Genomic DNA, 14,755 nt, shown 5'->3' on the forward strand with positions numbered 1-14,755 from the left:
AAGTGTCTCCTGATCAGGTACTTAACCTGGCAAATTCCTTCCTAAAGAAGCTGACCAAATGCCTCACAAAGCTTACTTAGAAATCAGGCAAGCATACAGCCCATATTCTTAAGCTTGAGTAGAAAATGATATATACGTACAAATAGGATGAATAGATATAGTAGATCACAACCCTTACGGAGATATGTTACATGGCACAGGCAGCATAAAACATATTCCAGTTATGTCATACATACATTTATAAGCACCCCCTCCCCATAAAGCCTTATGGGGTACACTGTCACACAATTATTATACATATTACTTGGTTTGCTGCTCTTTTAAATGCTGACCCAGCAAAGCACTTCAGTGCGTGCTTAGCTTTAAGGATCTGACTGGTCAATGGCATTGCTCACATGGGACTGATTTCAATGTCCCCATTGGTTCAGCTTTCAGCCCTTCAGTCTCATATTGTTTATCATAACAACCTTAGCCTGGCTGAATAATTAAGTGATGGGACATGATTCTTTTCGTGGGACATCTTGGACTTGGGAAATGAGCGAGGCAGAGTCCCAGCACCGTGCAGCTACCTGCATTTCACTCATCAGCAAGGAGCAAACACAAAATCATCAGTTGTCCAAACCTTCTGCTGAATCCTCCATGGGCAGGGGAGTTCAGAGTTGGGAACAGTCACGACTTTAGCTCTTGACACTGGCAATACGGAGGAGCACCATGCTGAGCGCTTCTGGAATTCCAGCCCTGCTTCCCCATTGGGAAAGGGGTTGGAGTTACATGTTGATTATAGCTGTTAGGGGCTTTCCTTCACCCCTCCCTGGTTCTTGTCATGCAGACAGAAAGAAGAAGACTAGAAGTCCAAAGTGCAGGCAGTGTGATGTTTATTTGGGTTATTCAAGCAAGCATATCCATAGCTCTGCATGCCAGTAAAGCTTTTTTCCCAGTGTCCCAGTTTCCCCTTCCTTAGCAGGTATAATTATACCTGTAGTGCACGCCCTTGGTCCCACCCCTTACAATTTGTGGTCATGTTCTGTTTTGGAGGGTCTTGCGTCTGGGGGCTTCAGTGCCACCTTTTTTGTAGCCCATGGGAGGGGTAAGGAGTGAGGTGGTGCTTTAATCAGGGCCAGGCATTTTTTCTTTGGCTTTTAGTGTTTTTTATACCTCCCCCCACCCATCCCCTGACCCCTCCTAACTGGTTGCTTGACCTTATCTCGGTCTTATGTCCTTTGAGTGCACACTTGTATATTACACTCCCACTCTACCCAGCAACTCTTTAGCTCTATCTCTTATCTCTTTTCCCCCCATCTGCTTGTGGGCAGATGTAACACACAATATCTTTGTTCACACATATTAATAAGAATATAAAAATAGCAAAAGTCAAATGGGCAAACAAGACTCAAAATTCTATCTCAGGAAAATATACATGCCTGAATACTACATCATTATCAGTAACACTCCTAACAATAGTTCTTAAAGGTGCAGGCCTGGATTTTCTTTTCAACTCTCTCTCTCCCTCAGCCTGCTCTCCTGAACACCTGTGATTTGATAAGTGGGTTTGTCTTCTTAATTATTTAAAAATCCAGCAGCTGTCATTGTAAATTCTCAGCAGGATCTGCCCAGTGCTGCTGCTGCTTCAGCCCTTGGCCTTGTCAGTAGAACTAACACTTGACTCCTGCAGTCGCAGCACCAGTTGCATGGTACTAGTCAGGAGGGTAATACCTGCTGCCTGCCCAACGTGTGCCCACCACAGGGGCTTTGCTAATGGCCGTGTCACCATTTGAGTTGATGGGCAGTCCAGTATCACTGCCTTGACTCCACATGTTATTGTTCATTTCTCCTTTGTCCCATACATGGTACTTTCCCTGGTTTACTTCCCTCTGCTGAATGTGACCCATACCTATTCACGTCTGGTCTGTTGGGCTTTCTTGAAGTTGCGCTAAAAATTTCAAGGCTCCATTTTAAAATTAGGGATGTGGTTTGTGCAGAAAGATTGCTAGGACTTCCACCCAGCTCTCCCTGGGAGCCCCGATAGCACAGACCTCAGGACTAGAGATGGGCGTTGTTTTTCCAACCAATAGTAAATTCACTGAAAAATGCATTTTTCATGACACCAAAACTAACTGTGAATTCGGGTTGATTTCGGCTAGGGAAAAAATGGGGAAAAGTAATTAGAAAAAATCAAAATGGTTCATTTTGAAAGAAAACATTTCAACTTTAGTTTCAAAATTTAACTAATTGGAAAAAAAGTGGCGAAAACACCCCAGAATGGGTTGCAACCCAGGGGTGCACATGCTTGGGTGGCAGGTGACTTGATCAGTAGAGCAATATTCTCAAACACAGTCATCAAAATTGCCCTCACAAAATTTCATTTGGGTGGGGCAGGGGAGATCTTGTGCATGTAAATATTACCTAAAAGCCAGAGCACAGCAGAGTGTCACGGAGTATTGGGGAACTCAGGGCCCTGCACCCCCGGCTTCCTGCGATTCACCATGACTCTCAGCCAGCCAGTAAAGCAGAAGGTTTATTTGGATGACAGGAATACAGTCCAAGACAGGTCTTGCAGGCACAGACAACAGGGACCCCCTCAGTTAGGTCCATCTTGGGGTCCCAGGGCATCCCAGCCCCCCTTGGGAGGTCAGAGCAATCTCTGCCTCCCCACCATCTCACCACCCAGCTTCCAAAACTCTGCCTTCAGCGACCCCTCCCACAGCCTTTGTTCAGTTTCCCGGGCCAAGGTGTCACCTGGCCTCCAACCCCTTCCTGGGTTCTCATGTTACACGCTCAGGTATTCGCCTTCGGGCAGACTATCCTAGCCCCACTCCCCTGTCAGCATTCACAGACCACAGTAAGAACAGGCCCAGTTCGTCACACCTTCCTCCCCAAATCACCTCCTCCCATGCATTGTTTGCAGTGTCATCATAACCGAGTTAGTGTGAGGATTTTAGAGAGACAAAGTGGTGTCTCATTTCATGACATCAGAGTTACTGTTCTGGGTAACAGTACGTTGGAACTGTCCTGGGTGCTGTATGGCTCAGAATATACGGCTGCCTATGCTGGCTCTGGCTTGTGTTTTGGAGTTGTATCTGGTGTATTTCCTCTTGTGGCTGAAAGTCAGGGTGCACCTTTCCCATTGGCGCTGGGGCCTACTTGATTATCCTCCCCGCATAGATCATTAGAACTGATGTGTTTCCAGAGGGTTCTGCAGGAGAATGCCGTTCAGCCAACATATCACTCTGTCGTTTCCCTGATGGGCCTTAGTGATCTTCTGTCCCTTCCTATCGACACAGTGGCTCTCTCCCACCTGCACTGGCTTATGGATGGTCTATGACAGAGGAAGTGAGATAGTATGCCAGTGGCACAAGTACGATGCCGTGTTTGTGGGACTGTAGTATAGAGAATACTCAATGTCTTAGCCTCAGCTTTGCGGGCAGCAAAGACAGCTTCCTTCACATGTACCACAGGGCCGGCGAAGTCCTGAGCAGCGGGCGCCTTCTGGGACGTGGATAATCAGCAGGCTTGGAAAGATTCAATTTCTGTTGTTAATCACCAGTAAATATTGATTTCAGCTCACACATGGAAATTGATAAAAAATATCCATTGATGATAATGGAATGGGGAGGTACCAGGGTGTGAACAATGCCAGGGTAGAATGTGGTGGTGGGAGGGGGAGGGGGAATCTCTGCTCTGCCCAGTAAGCAGAGCCTCCCCTGCCCCTAGCACCCACAAGGATCTGGTTCCTGGGCCCCTTGACCACATAGGGAGTCTCTTGTAGCCCCATTGCAGTTGGCACCTTGGCTATGCAGGGATGCTCCTGCAGCTCTGCTGTCACCAGACTCTGCTTGCTCATTCACCTGCCAGGAGAGCAAGGGGCACCCTGCCACCCCTGAACTGCTCAGCAGCAGAGTAGCCTCCCGTGCAGCGAGGCGCTCATCCGCCATATCACGGTCCTGCAGGAACCAGACACTTCCTTGGTGAAGTTGGCTATGCAGCCAGGCCATGGCACTCGACAGGAGCAGCAGCGATCATGTGACAAAGGGCTACAGAGGCCACCAAGCAGTGCTGCAGCTGAAGATTAACCGTGCTGGCAAATTGTAGTGCTGAGCATTTGAACAGTGTCATTTGAAATTAAAAGAAAGTCAAGCAAAGGGAACTCAACTTTTGATAGAAGCCTGGATGGGAAGAATGGGAAAAATGAAAGAAGAAGCTGCAGATTTCCACATCGTCTGGTACGTGTGACGTGCTTTAAGGTGATTCCAATCAATGCTGGCTGTGCTTCGAGCTTTTCATTAGCTCTGCTTCACAAGCATGCACCGGCAGTATACACTTCGCCATTGTGTCAGCATCTGGAACACAAATATCTGCCTGAAGCTTTTGCTCACACTAAGCTGCAATTAAGGATCTTTTGAGTGGTGAGAAATTCTCTTTAGTACTTGATGAAACCCCAGAGTTTGCTGGACAGCCAGCAGTTAACGTGCTTGCGGTGTTCTGCAGTGACAAAAATAAATCAATAAATACTGTTCTAGTAAAATTGTCTGTTCTTCAGTGCAGCATGGGAGTCATTTCAATTTGGATTCAAGATGTGTTGTGAGAGTACAGCTAAATGTGGGAAAACTGTGTCCATTAACAGTGACTCTGTAAGGCGCATGCAATGGTTAGTAAAGGACTTGAAAGATCTGCATCCACATTCTGTATTCACATTGCTGCGCATTCCATTTGTTCCTCATCTTTTGTAAGTAGCCATTGATCATGCAATCAAAACAATGAGTTCCATTCTGGCAACGAATGTGTGGTACATTTTCCAGTGATATTTAAATATGCCAACAGGCAAAGGTGAGCACTTTTTAAAGTCTGTGCAAGCAACAACGTGACCCCATCGGGGTGCATGTGTCCCCTTGTGTTGTTCCATTGTGCTGGATTTCCTGGCTCAAGGCAGCAAAATTCTTTCATGCGCACTGGGACAGCGTGACAGACTTTCTCATTAAAGAAGAGGATGCAGTCGCTTCAAGACAATGAAGTTATGCCGGATGGAAACCAATGAGAATGTCTTACAAGTTATCTTTTTTGTGTGTGTGTGTTTTTGGGGAAAATCTACGGGGTTCATTTCCAAATGGAAATAAATGCATCGTGATACATCACATTGATATGCTGCTTAACTGCAGTTTATAAGTTGCCGCTGATGTAGATAATGCCTTAAAAGAAATGGAACTCAAGTCAATGGGCTCCAAAAGGCAATTCTTCCATATCAGCATTTCAAAGCAAACTGAAGGCAACCATACCTCACAATGTCCCTGATGGCATATTGGATCTTGTGGATTGGGATCTCTTTTGCTAACTCTAAAGTACTTGATCCATTTGTCAAGGCTAAGATGTCACACAATGTTAGCAGCCCATGGAAATATTCTGGGTGTTTTCCCTTAAAAGGCAGAAGAGTGGAGGCATGATTTTAACTTGTACATGGAGCGTGAAGTGCCCTGTGATGACAGCATAACGGCACTTGAATACAGGAAAAGTGAAACCCAGTCATTGCCTGTCATATCTAGTGTGGCATTATGTGTACTTGCAATGCCACTAACGTTGGCGTCTGTGGAAAGATCATTGTCCTTTCAGAAAAGTTCAAGACAAATGTTGCATGTGCCTCTACGAAGACCAACTTGGGCCGCTCAACGTTTTGTTCTACAATAAAGACATATGCTTAAATTTTGAGGGCTTTCAAAAATCTCATCTGCTGCTTCTAACAAATAATTATGCATTCCAGTACCTGTAACAAAAATCCTGAAATTTCTTAATTTTTATTTATTTATTTTTGCTCAAACTTTGTAGCTGTTGGAACTGAAGACTTTAACAGGCAAAATCCAGTGTTTTAGTCTTTTGAATTAGGCTTGTAATTTGGTTCTTACAAATGAATAGTAAAAACAGGTCTGATTTGTTGATTTAAAGATGTTTACTTTGTATATTTTGACCTGAGATGTTGATGACCTTTTTTTAACAGTTTATAAAGCTTTAACTTTTTGAATCTTAACATTCGCATTCAGTTATTGTTGCACCCATCCTTCATGTCCAGCAACTGTGAAAATTAAAATTGATAAAAATTAAAAAGATGCTTAAAACCTATAATTTCACACAGATGAGAAAATTTAAATTGATAAAAATCTTAAAAATCAATCTCGATATTTGTCAATATTATATAAAATTGACTCCTGCCTGTCCTAATAGTCAGTTAATTGGGAATGTCTCCGCTCAGGTACCAAGCTGAATTTTCTCACAGTAAGTCTTCGTGGATGCTGTCACTCAGCTCTGGACTGACCTATCAGCCTCTGGGCTGGCAGGGCAACATCTGAAGGGGACCAGAACTGAGTTTTGTCTGCTTGTGTTCCACTGGGGTTGCGCACTGTGGTTGTGGAGTGATGTGGGAGTTCCAGGTGACAGTGTCCCAGCTAGGCCCTTACCCCTCCTGGCAGGTGAAAACCTGTGGGGAAGTGCTGGCCCCCTTCTGGTGAGGATTGCCGAGGCCACTTTTCAGCTAGTTAGGGCCAGTTATCCCGAAGGAGGCTATAGCACAGCCCTGCTGGAGAAGCCATTGTTTGTCATTGACAGTAGGGCTTGGTGAAAATATTCTTTCTAAACTGTTTTTTAAGGAAACGTTTAGTTTTGGATTAAATGAAAATTTTCAGAAAAAGAGTCTGCTGTCCAAAACCATTGATGTTTTGATGAAAAAATGAAATATTTTGGCCAAAATCAGAAATATTTTGGCTTTTTAATTTCTGCCAAAAAAATTGTAAATATACAAGAATACGAGAAAATTTCATTGACATTTTTTGCCAGAGGTGCAGCAATCCATTCTCCAACCAGTTCTAATTGAGGAGGCTGCCACACCTCAGTCCGCCTTCCCCCTTGTTAGTACAGGGAGCTGAGAGGGTTGTGCCGGGCAGTTCTAGCTAAGATTTCCCTCACCCAACTCAGTCTAGCCTCAGGCCTAGGCATGGCAGGGGCACTGTGGAGTGGCCCCATTCCTATCTCTTTGACAGGTCCCTGAAGGTTGTTTCGAGTGATGGCTTGTTTAACCCATGGGCTCTCTCGGACGGGATGTCTCTGAGTCCATCCTCTCACCCCATCTGGTCACTGTGCATATGAGGCCCTCTGGCCAGCTGGGGAGTTTACAGTGCTTCCACTATGCTGATGGCACTCCATCTCATCGGCTGTTGTTGATGCAAGGAGGTGACTTGCTCATTGTCTGAATGAGGTTGGTGCTGGGATGAAGGCCAGTGGGCAGGGTGAGATGAGATTAAGGGGGCTGTTGGTAGGTTGGGGGAAACAACTGGAAGAGATGGCAAGACGATATCTGCATCTGCCACTTGTCCAACAGGTTCACAGTCTGGGTGTCGGGTTAGATCCTCGGGTACAGGTGGATGCACAGGTGACATCTGCACTCAGGGCGCTGTGTTTATCTGAGCTTGGTAAGGGTGACCTTTTCTTCGGCTGCAAGGTCCTTGCTATCTTGATTCAGGTCTCCAGATTCAGTAGTGTTCTCTGTTTGCCAGAAGCTGGAAGTGGATGACAGGGGATGGATCACCCAATAATTGCCCTATTCTGTTCATTCCCTCTGAAGCATGTGGCATTGTCACTGTCAGAAGACAGGACACTGGGCAAGATGGACCATTGGTCTAACCCAGTATGGCCATTCTTATGTTCTGTAAATGAGGTAATACCTTGGAACCATTCAGAAGTTTAAACTAGGGCTGTCAAGGGATTAAAAAAATTAACTGCGATTAATCGCACTAATAAACAATAATAGAATACCATTTATTTAAATTTTTTTGATGTTTTCTACATTTTCAAATATATTGATTTCAATTACAGCACAGAATACAAAGGGTACAGTGCTCACTTTATATTTATTTTTATTACAAATATTTGCATTGTAAAAAACAAAAGAAATAGCATTTTTCAGTTCACCTAATACAAGTACTATAGTGCAATCTCTTTACCATGAAAGTTGAACTTACAAATGTAGAATTATGTACAAAAAATAACTGCATTCAAAAATAAAACAATGTAAAACTTTTGAGTTTATAAGCCCACTCAGTCCTACTTCTTGTTCAGCCAATCGCTCAAGCAAACAAGTTTATTTACATTTACAGGAGATAATGCTGCCCACTTCTTGTCCACAATGTCACCTGAAAGTGAGAACAGGCGTTCGCATGGCACTGTTGTAGCTGGCGTTGCAAGATATGTACATGCCATATGCTCTAAAGATTCATATGTCCCTTCATGCCTCAACCACCATTCCAGAGGAGATGCATCCATGCTGATGATGGGTTCTACTCGATAACAATCCAAAGCAGTGTGGACTGACGCATGTTCATTTTCATTATCTGAGTCATATGCCACCAGCAGAAGGTCAATTTTCTTTTTTGGTAGTTTGGGTTCTGTAGTTTCCGCATTGGAGTGTTGTTCTTTTAAGACTTCTGAAAGCATACTCTACACCTCGTCCCTCTCAGATTTTGAAAGGCACTTCAGATTCTTAAAACTTAGGTCAAGTGCTGTAGCTATCTTTAGAAATCTCACATTGGTACCTTTTTTGCGTTTTGTGAGATTTGTAGTGAAAGTCTTCTTAAAACGAACAACATGGGCTGGGTCATCATCCGAGACTGCTATAACATTAGGGTTACCATTCGTCCGGATTCCCCCGGACATGTCTGGCTTTTTTGAGTTAAAAATAGCGTCCGGGGGGAATTTGTCAATGTCCGGACTTCCCCTCCTCCCCCCCCATACAGAGCGTGCGCGCGGCTTACAGAGCAGCCCGGGCTCCGACAGCCAGAGCCAGAGCCCTTCCTGCACTTCCCCCCTCCTCTCTCCTGAAACTTGACACCACTCCCCTCCTCTCTCTCCCTCCCCCTCCCTCCCTGCATTCACAGATCGCTGTTTGTCTGGAGCTCCGAGCCTGCTCCCCTCCCCCGCTGTCGAGCGCGCTGCTCTGCAGCACAGTAAGGGGGCCGGGGGCCAGAGAAGCGGCAGGGAGGTTCTCGGGGGGGGGGTAGTCAAGAGACAGGGAGCAGGGGGGAGGGTTGGATGGGTCAGGGAGTTCGGGGGGGGCTGTCTGGGGGTTGGGGGTGTAAGGTTTAGGGCAGTCAGGGTACAGGTGGGGGGGGGTCTCAGGAGGGGGCAGTTAGGGGACAAGGAACAGGGAGGCTTAGGTAGGGGGTGGGGTTCTGGAGGGCAGTTAGGAGCAGGGGTCCCAGGAGGGGGCAGTCAGGGGACAAGGAGCGGGGGGGGGGGTCGGGAGTTCGGGCCGGGCTTTCTGGGGGAGGGTGGATAAGGTTTTGGGCAGTCAGGGTACAGGTAGGAGGTAGGGTCCTGGGGGGCAGTTAGGGAGAGGGGTCTTAGGAAGGGGCAGTTAGGGGATAAGGAACAGGGAGGCTTAGGTAGGGGGTGGGGTTCTGGAGGGCAGTTAGGAGCAGGGGTCCCAGGAGGGGGGGGGGACAGGGAGCAGAGGGGTTTAGATGGGTCAGGAGTTCTGGGGGGGCTGTCAGGGGGTGGGGGTGTGGATAAGGGTTGGGGCAGTCAGGGGACAGGTAGGGGGTAGAGTCCTAGGGGGCCAGTTAGGATGTGGGGAAGGTCTCAGGAGGGGGCAGTCAGGGGACAAGAGGCAGGGAGGCTTAGGGAGGGGGTGGAGTCCTGGGGGGCAGTCAGGGGACAAGGAGTGGGGGGGAGGGTTGGGGGTTCTGAGGGGGCAGGAAGTGGGAGGGAGTGGAAGGGGCAGGGGCGGGGCTAGGACAGGACGGGGGCGGGGCTAGGGCGGGGCTCCTCCCGTCCTCTTTTTTGATTGTTGAAATATGGTAACCCTATATAACATGAAATATATGGGAGAATGCGGGTAGAACAGACCAGGAGACATGCAATTATCTCGCAAGGAGTTGAGTCACAAATTTCATTATGTGTTATTTTTCTAACGAGCATCATCAGCACGGAAGCATGTCCTCTGGAATGTAGGCCAAAGCATGAAGGGGCATACGAATGTTTAGCATATCTGGCATGTAAATACCTTGCAATGCCGGCTACAACAGTGCCATGTGAATGCCTATTCTCACTTTCTAGTGACATTGTAAATAAAGAAGCGGGCAGCATTATCTCCTGTAAAAGTAAACAAACTTGTTTGTTTGAGTAATTGGGTGAACAAGAAGTAGGACTGAGTGAACTTGTAGGCTCTAAAGTTTCAGATCTCAACATAATTGCCTAGGAGGCCCTCACCCGAGCACAGTCCTGAGGTGTTCTGAGCACTTCAATATGACATTTCCCTTAGTATGGACTTCGGGATTTGACCCCATAAGAAACACTGTTCATTCTGGTTTCATTGCAAACTCCACTGTCACGAGCTGCCCTCAGTTTTGTCACCATGCTTTGCCGAAAAAAGATCAGAGAGATGATACCACAGAACTTCAAATATCAGTGCTGTGAATTTTTGGTTTATCACGTGTATTCTTAAACAGCCAATAAACACACTTAAGGAATTCCCTGCCGAAAAAGCTGAATTGTTGGAAATTTTTCCCTGAAAGTACTGAATTTCTTCTGATTTGAACTTTGGCTAGGGCACAGTATGACTTCCAAAATGCAGCAAAGACTTTGAAGCAGGGAATGGTGACAAGTTAATTGTTATCCTGCCACTTAGAAATGGGCTTCCTGATATCCAAATGCAGCTTGGTGCAGAGTGGGGCTGACTGCTTTTGAGATGTCTGTCATTCTTTGTGCATGCTCAAATCTGATCATGTTTACAGCTGGTTGAGTTTGCATCTGATTCCAGGTGTCACAGCTTGCTTCCCCATCCCATGTTATTGCCACATCTCACCCCCTGGTTGCAGTTATAAAACTATTTGTGGCTGAAACTGTAATGCTTTCTGAGTGCAAGTCTGAGCTGTGCACTGACTGAGCCACTCTAGAGAAGTGTGAAGTTTCCTTGTACTGTTCTGACCTGCTTTCAAAGAAGAGATTCGTCCCTAAACTAGGGCCAACTCGAAAAGGGGTTACATGAATGTCTTATTTTTTTGTGCTAAAGTAAAGGGAATGAGGTGAGATTTAAACCCTCAGAGTTTGAAAATGTGGAAAGTGAAGAGCAGCTGCATCACTTTTGATCACACAAACCTTTAGAGCAACCAAGAGCCTTTTTCCCAGGGTTTCAGTCTGTCTGTTCTGTAATCTAAATGAACACAGAGAGTGCACCTTTAAATGCTTCTTAACTCTCTTTTCCACAACAAGCTGTTTGGCTGGGAGGGGCCGGAGCACAAGGCTCTGGCAGAGTTTTACTCCTGCTGACTTCCATTGAGAAGCTTCCTCTGCTAGGACCAGTGCTTTCTCCTTTGGTTTTAAAGCAATGCCTTTGATGTGCTCACAGGGCGCTGCAGAGGATAAGCCATCAGGGCAGCCTCTCCGTCAGCCTTGTCCTGAACAAGGCAGCTTTAGCCAGTTGATTAATAAGCCCAATTCCCAGGCCTCCTTGCTGATCTCCTTCAAGTGCTGTTTTCTGTTTTTTGTTTCCCCTCTGCTCCTCTCTCCAAGGTTATGAAGCTGAGGAAGCTGGCCCAGCAGGTAGCTAACTGTCGGCAGTGCCTGGAGCGCTCCACAGTCCTTATCAATCAAGCGGAACATATCCTGAAAGAGAACGACCATGCACGGTTCCTGCAGACTGCCAGGAACGTGGCCGAGAGGTGGGCTTGCTAGATGTTACCGGCCAGCTAACTCGGGTTTGAATCCCCAGGGGAAAATGGTGCATGTGATTTTTTTGAGTGGTAGAAAAAATAGCTGTCTCAGCAGTTCTGAGCACAGACCCTTATCCCTTGGAAGCTCATTTATCCTGTGAGATTTTTCCCTCAACCCTGCCTGTTTTCTGAACCATCTTTATCTATTTACTAATCCCCACAGCCACAGAAGTGGTGCTCACAAAGAGTACTCTTAGAATAATAGAATATCAGGGTTGGAAGGGACCTCAGGAGGTCATCTAGTCCAACCCCCTGCTCAAAGCAGGACCAATCCCCAGACAGATTTTTTACCCCAGTTCCCTAAATGGCCCCCTCAAGGATTGAACTCACAACTCAGGGTTTAGCAAGCCAATGCTCAAACCACCAAGCTATCCCTCCCCGCTCTTGCCAGCTATCAAAGTTCTTTACAGTGGTACAGCATGCAGCATTGCACAGGGCCACCAGCAAATTGTATGACAGATACAGGAGTTTGAGAATGGCCGTTGAGAGTAATAGGTGAAACATTGAAAGAATGGTGGCACTAGGCTTCATCTGCTGAATAATTACTGGTCATGGTTACCTCCCTTTCAGTTCCACTAGTGGTGGTGGTGTCAGCCGCCCTCTGGGCTGAAACACCAGGGATTGAACTGAGGACCTCCAGAGCTAAAAGCACAAGCTGCTACTGCGTGAGCTTAAGTCAGGTTCTTTAACTGGGGCTGTAACTGGCTCATAACCTCTGTGGACTGGCCATAGATGGAAACCTGTAACATACACTCACTAGTGGGTATAGACAGGGCCCCAGGAGATTACTGTACGGTTACCATTCGTCTAGGTTCTGCCGGACATGTCCGGCTTTTTTAAATTAAAAATAGCGTCCGGGGGGAATTTGTAAATGTCCGGACTTCCCCCCCATGCAGAGCGCGCGCGGCTGATAGGGCAGCCAGCCGGATCGTGCCACTCGCACGGGGCTCTGACAGCCAGAGCCCCTCCTCCGCTTCCCCCTCCTCTCCCCTGCAATTTGAGACCACTCCCCTCCTCTCTTTCCCTCCCTCTCCCTCCCTGCATTCGCAGATCGCCGGCCGGCCGTTCGCCTCGGGCCTCCGGCAGTCTGGAGCTCCTCCCTCTGCTCCCCCCTCCCCTGCTGCCGAGCGTGCTGCTCTGCAGCACTCTGTTCTGAGCGGCACGGTAAGCGGGTCAGGGGGTCAGAGAAGGGGCAGGGAGGTTCTGGAGGGGGCAGTCAAGAGACAGGGAGCAGGGTTCGATGGGTCGGGAGTTCGGGGGGGCTGTCTGGGGGTTGGGGGGTGTAAGGTTTTGGACAGTCAGGGTACAGGTAGGGGGTAGGATCCTAGGGGGTCAGTTAGGGTGGGGGGTCTCAGGAGGGGGCAGTTGGGGACAAGGAACAGGGAGGCTTAGGTAGGGGGTGGGGTTCTGGAGGGCAGTTAGGAGCAGGGGTCCAGGAGGGGGCAGTCAGGGGACAGGGAGCAAAGGGGTTTAGATGGGTCGGGAGTTCAGGGGGGGGCCAGGGGGTGGGGAGTGGTTGGATGGGGTGTGGGAGTCCCTGGTGTCTGTCTGGGGGTGGGGGTGTGGATAAGGGTTGGGGCAGTCAGGGGACAGGTAGGGGATAGGGTCCTAGGGGGCCAGTTAGGATGGGGGGAAAGTCTCAGGAGGGGGCAGTCAGGGGACAAGGGACAGGGAGGCTTAGGTAGGGGTGGAGTCCTGGGGGGCAGTTAGGGGCAGGGGTCCCAGGAGGGGGCAGTCAGGGGACAAGGAGTGGGGGGGAGGGTTGGGAGTTCTGAGGGGGGCGGGAAGTGGGAGGGAGTGGAAGGGGCAGGGGCGGGGCTAGGGCAGGATGGGGGCGGGGCTAGGGCGTGGCTCCTCCCGTCCTCTTTTTTGATTGTTGAAATATGGTAACCCTAGATTACTGGGTATTCCAATCCAACCCTGTTTAGAGCCGACCTGCACAACTTAGTGCTGAAAACACTGGTGGGTGCTGGTGCTCTAAATCACACCATTGCAGCCACCAGTGGAGATGCAGCAGTGGGAAATATTAGCAGAAATGTCCTAGTGCGGACAAGGCCTGTGAGAATCCTCACTGGGGATCGTATCAGGTGTGGGGTGCCACTCACTCTGGAATCACGAATGTCCAGCTGGGACAATGGGAGGCAAGTCATTCAGAAGGTGAACATGAAGTGTGAATGGGAGCATGTTCTTCCTTGGAAGAACAGGCAGCGCTGTCGCTTAGGTAGCCCTGTCTAGCCCAGCGTAATGTTTGTGATTGTTTCAGAGAGCAAAAGGAGGATGCTTCGGTCACTAATAACAACAACAAAAGCAAACAAAGCCACCAGGCCCTTCCCCAGGGGCTTGCTGCTTTGCTTCTCCAGAGAAGCCTGCTTTGGGTGATGGTTTTCCTCCTGGCATGTTACATTACTGCAAGGCTGTTTGCGCCTTTTTAATCATCAATCTAACTGCCGGCTGGGTTGTCCAAATACACCCTAATGTATATTGATGCTCTTTTCTTTCTTTCAGGGTCGCCATGGCAACTGCATCCTCTCAAGTGCTGATACCAGATATCAATTTTAACGATGCCTTTGAAAACTTTGCTTTAGATTTTTCCAGAGAAAAGAAACTGCTGGAGGGTCTGGATTATCTAACAGGTGTGTGCTGATCCTGCTTTCCTAACACACACTGTAACCTTCTTTGTCCTCTCAGATGAAGTAGAAAATATTTTAATATCAACTACATTGTAAGTTGTTCTAGTCTTTTAAACTGCTTCTTGATGCTGTAACTTGGCATGGTAATGGAGCGGCCCAGTCATCAGTCCTTGGGCTTTTGGTGTTCAGGCATGTTCTTAGGGTGGCTGTTTCTGAAATCTGTTACAATTCTCTGCCTTTTCTGCAAAACCTCTAAGTCACGCTCTCATCCCCTGGCTTGAGTACAGCATCCTTCTCCTCAGACCCTTCTCTTCACCCACATCACTTCTGTCCAGTCAGCTGCTATGGTCGTCTTCCTTCTGACCATGTAACCACCCCATC

At 47.8% G+C, this 14,755-nt stretch overlaps 1 protein-coding gene across 13 annotated transcripts in view; it reads left to right on the top strand.

Annotated features, from left to right (window-relative positions):
• MID2 (midline 2) overlaps window positions 1-14,755 on the top strand; it is a 465,133-nt gene that overhangs the window by 300,603 nt on the left and 149,775 nt on the right. For all 13 annotated transcript variants that reach the window (XR_010590405.1, XR_010590406.1, XM_065557200.1 and 10 more), the window contains 2 exons: window positions 11,545-11,693; window positions 14,250-14,377. Coding sequence is in view for 11 of the 13 variants with exons in the window: in XM_065557200.1 (XP_065413272.1) it covers window positions 11,545-11,693; window positions 14,250-14,377 (277 nt within the window). In the remaining 2 variants the exon portion in view is untranslated. The remainder of the gene's footprint in view (window positions 1-11,544; window positions 11,694-14,249; window positions 14,378-14,755) is intronic.

Source organism: Chrysemys picta, chromosome 9 (assembly GCF_011386835.1).
Source record: "Chrysemys picta bellii isolate R12L10 chromosome 9, ASM1138683v2, whole genome shotgun sequence".
Lineage (NCBI taxonomy): Eukaryota > Metazoa > Chordata > Testudines > Emydidae > Chrysemys > Chrysemys picta.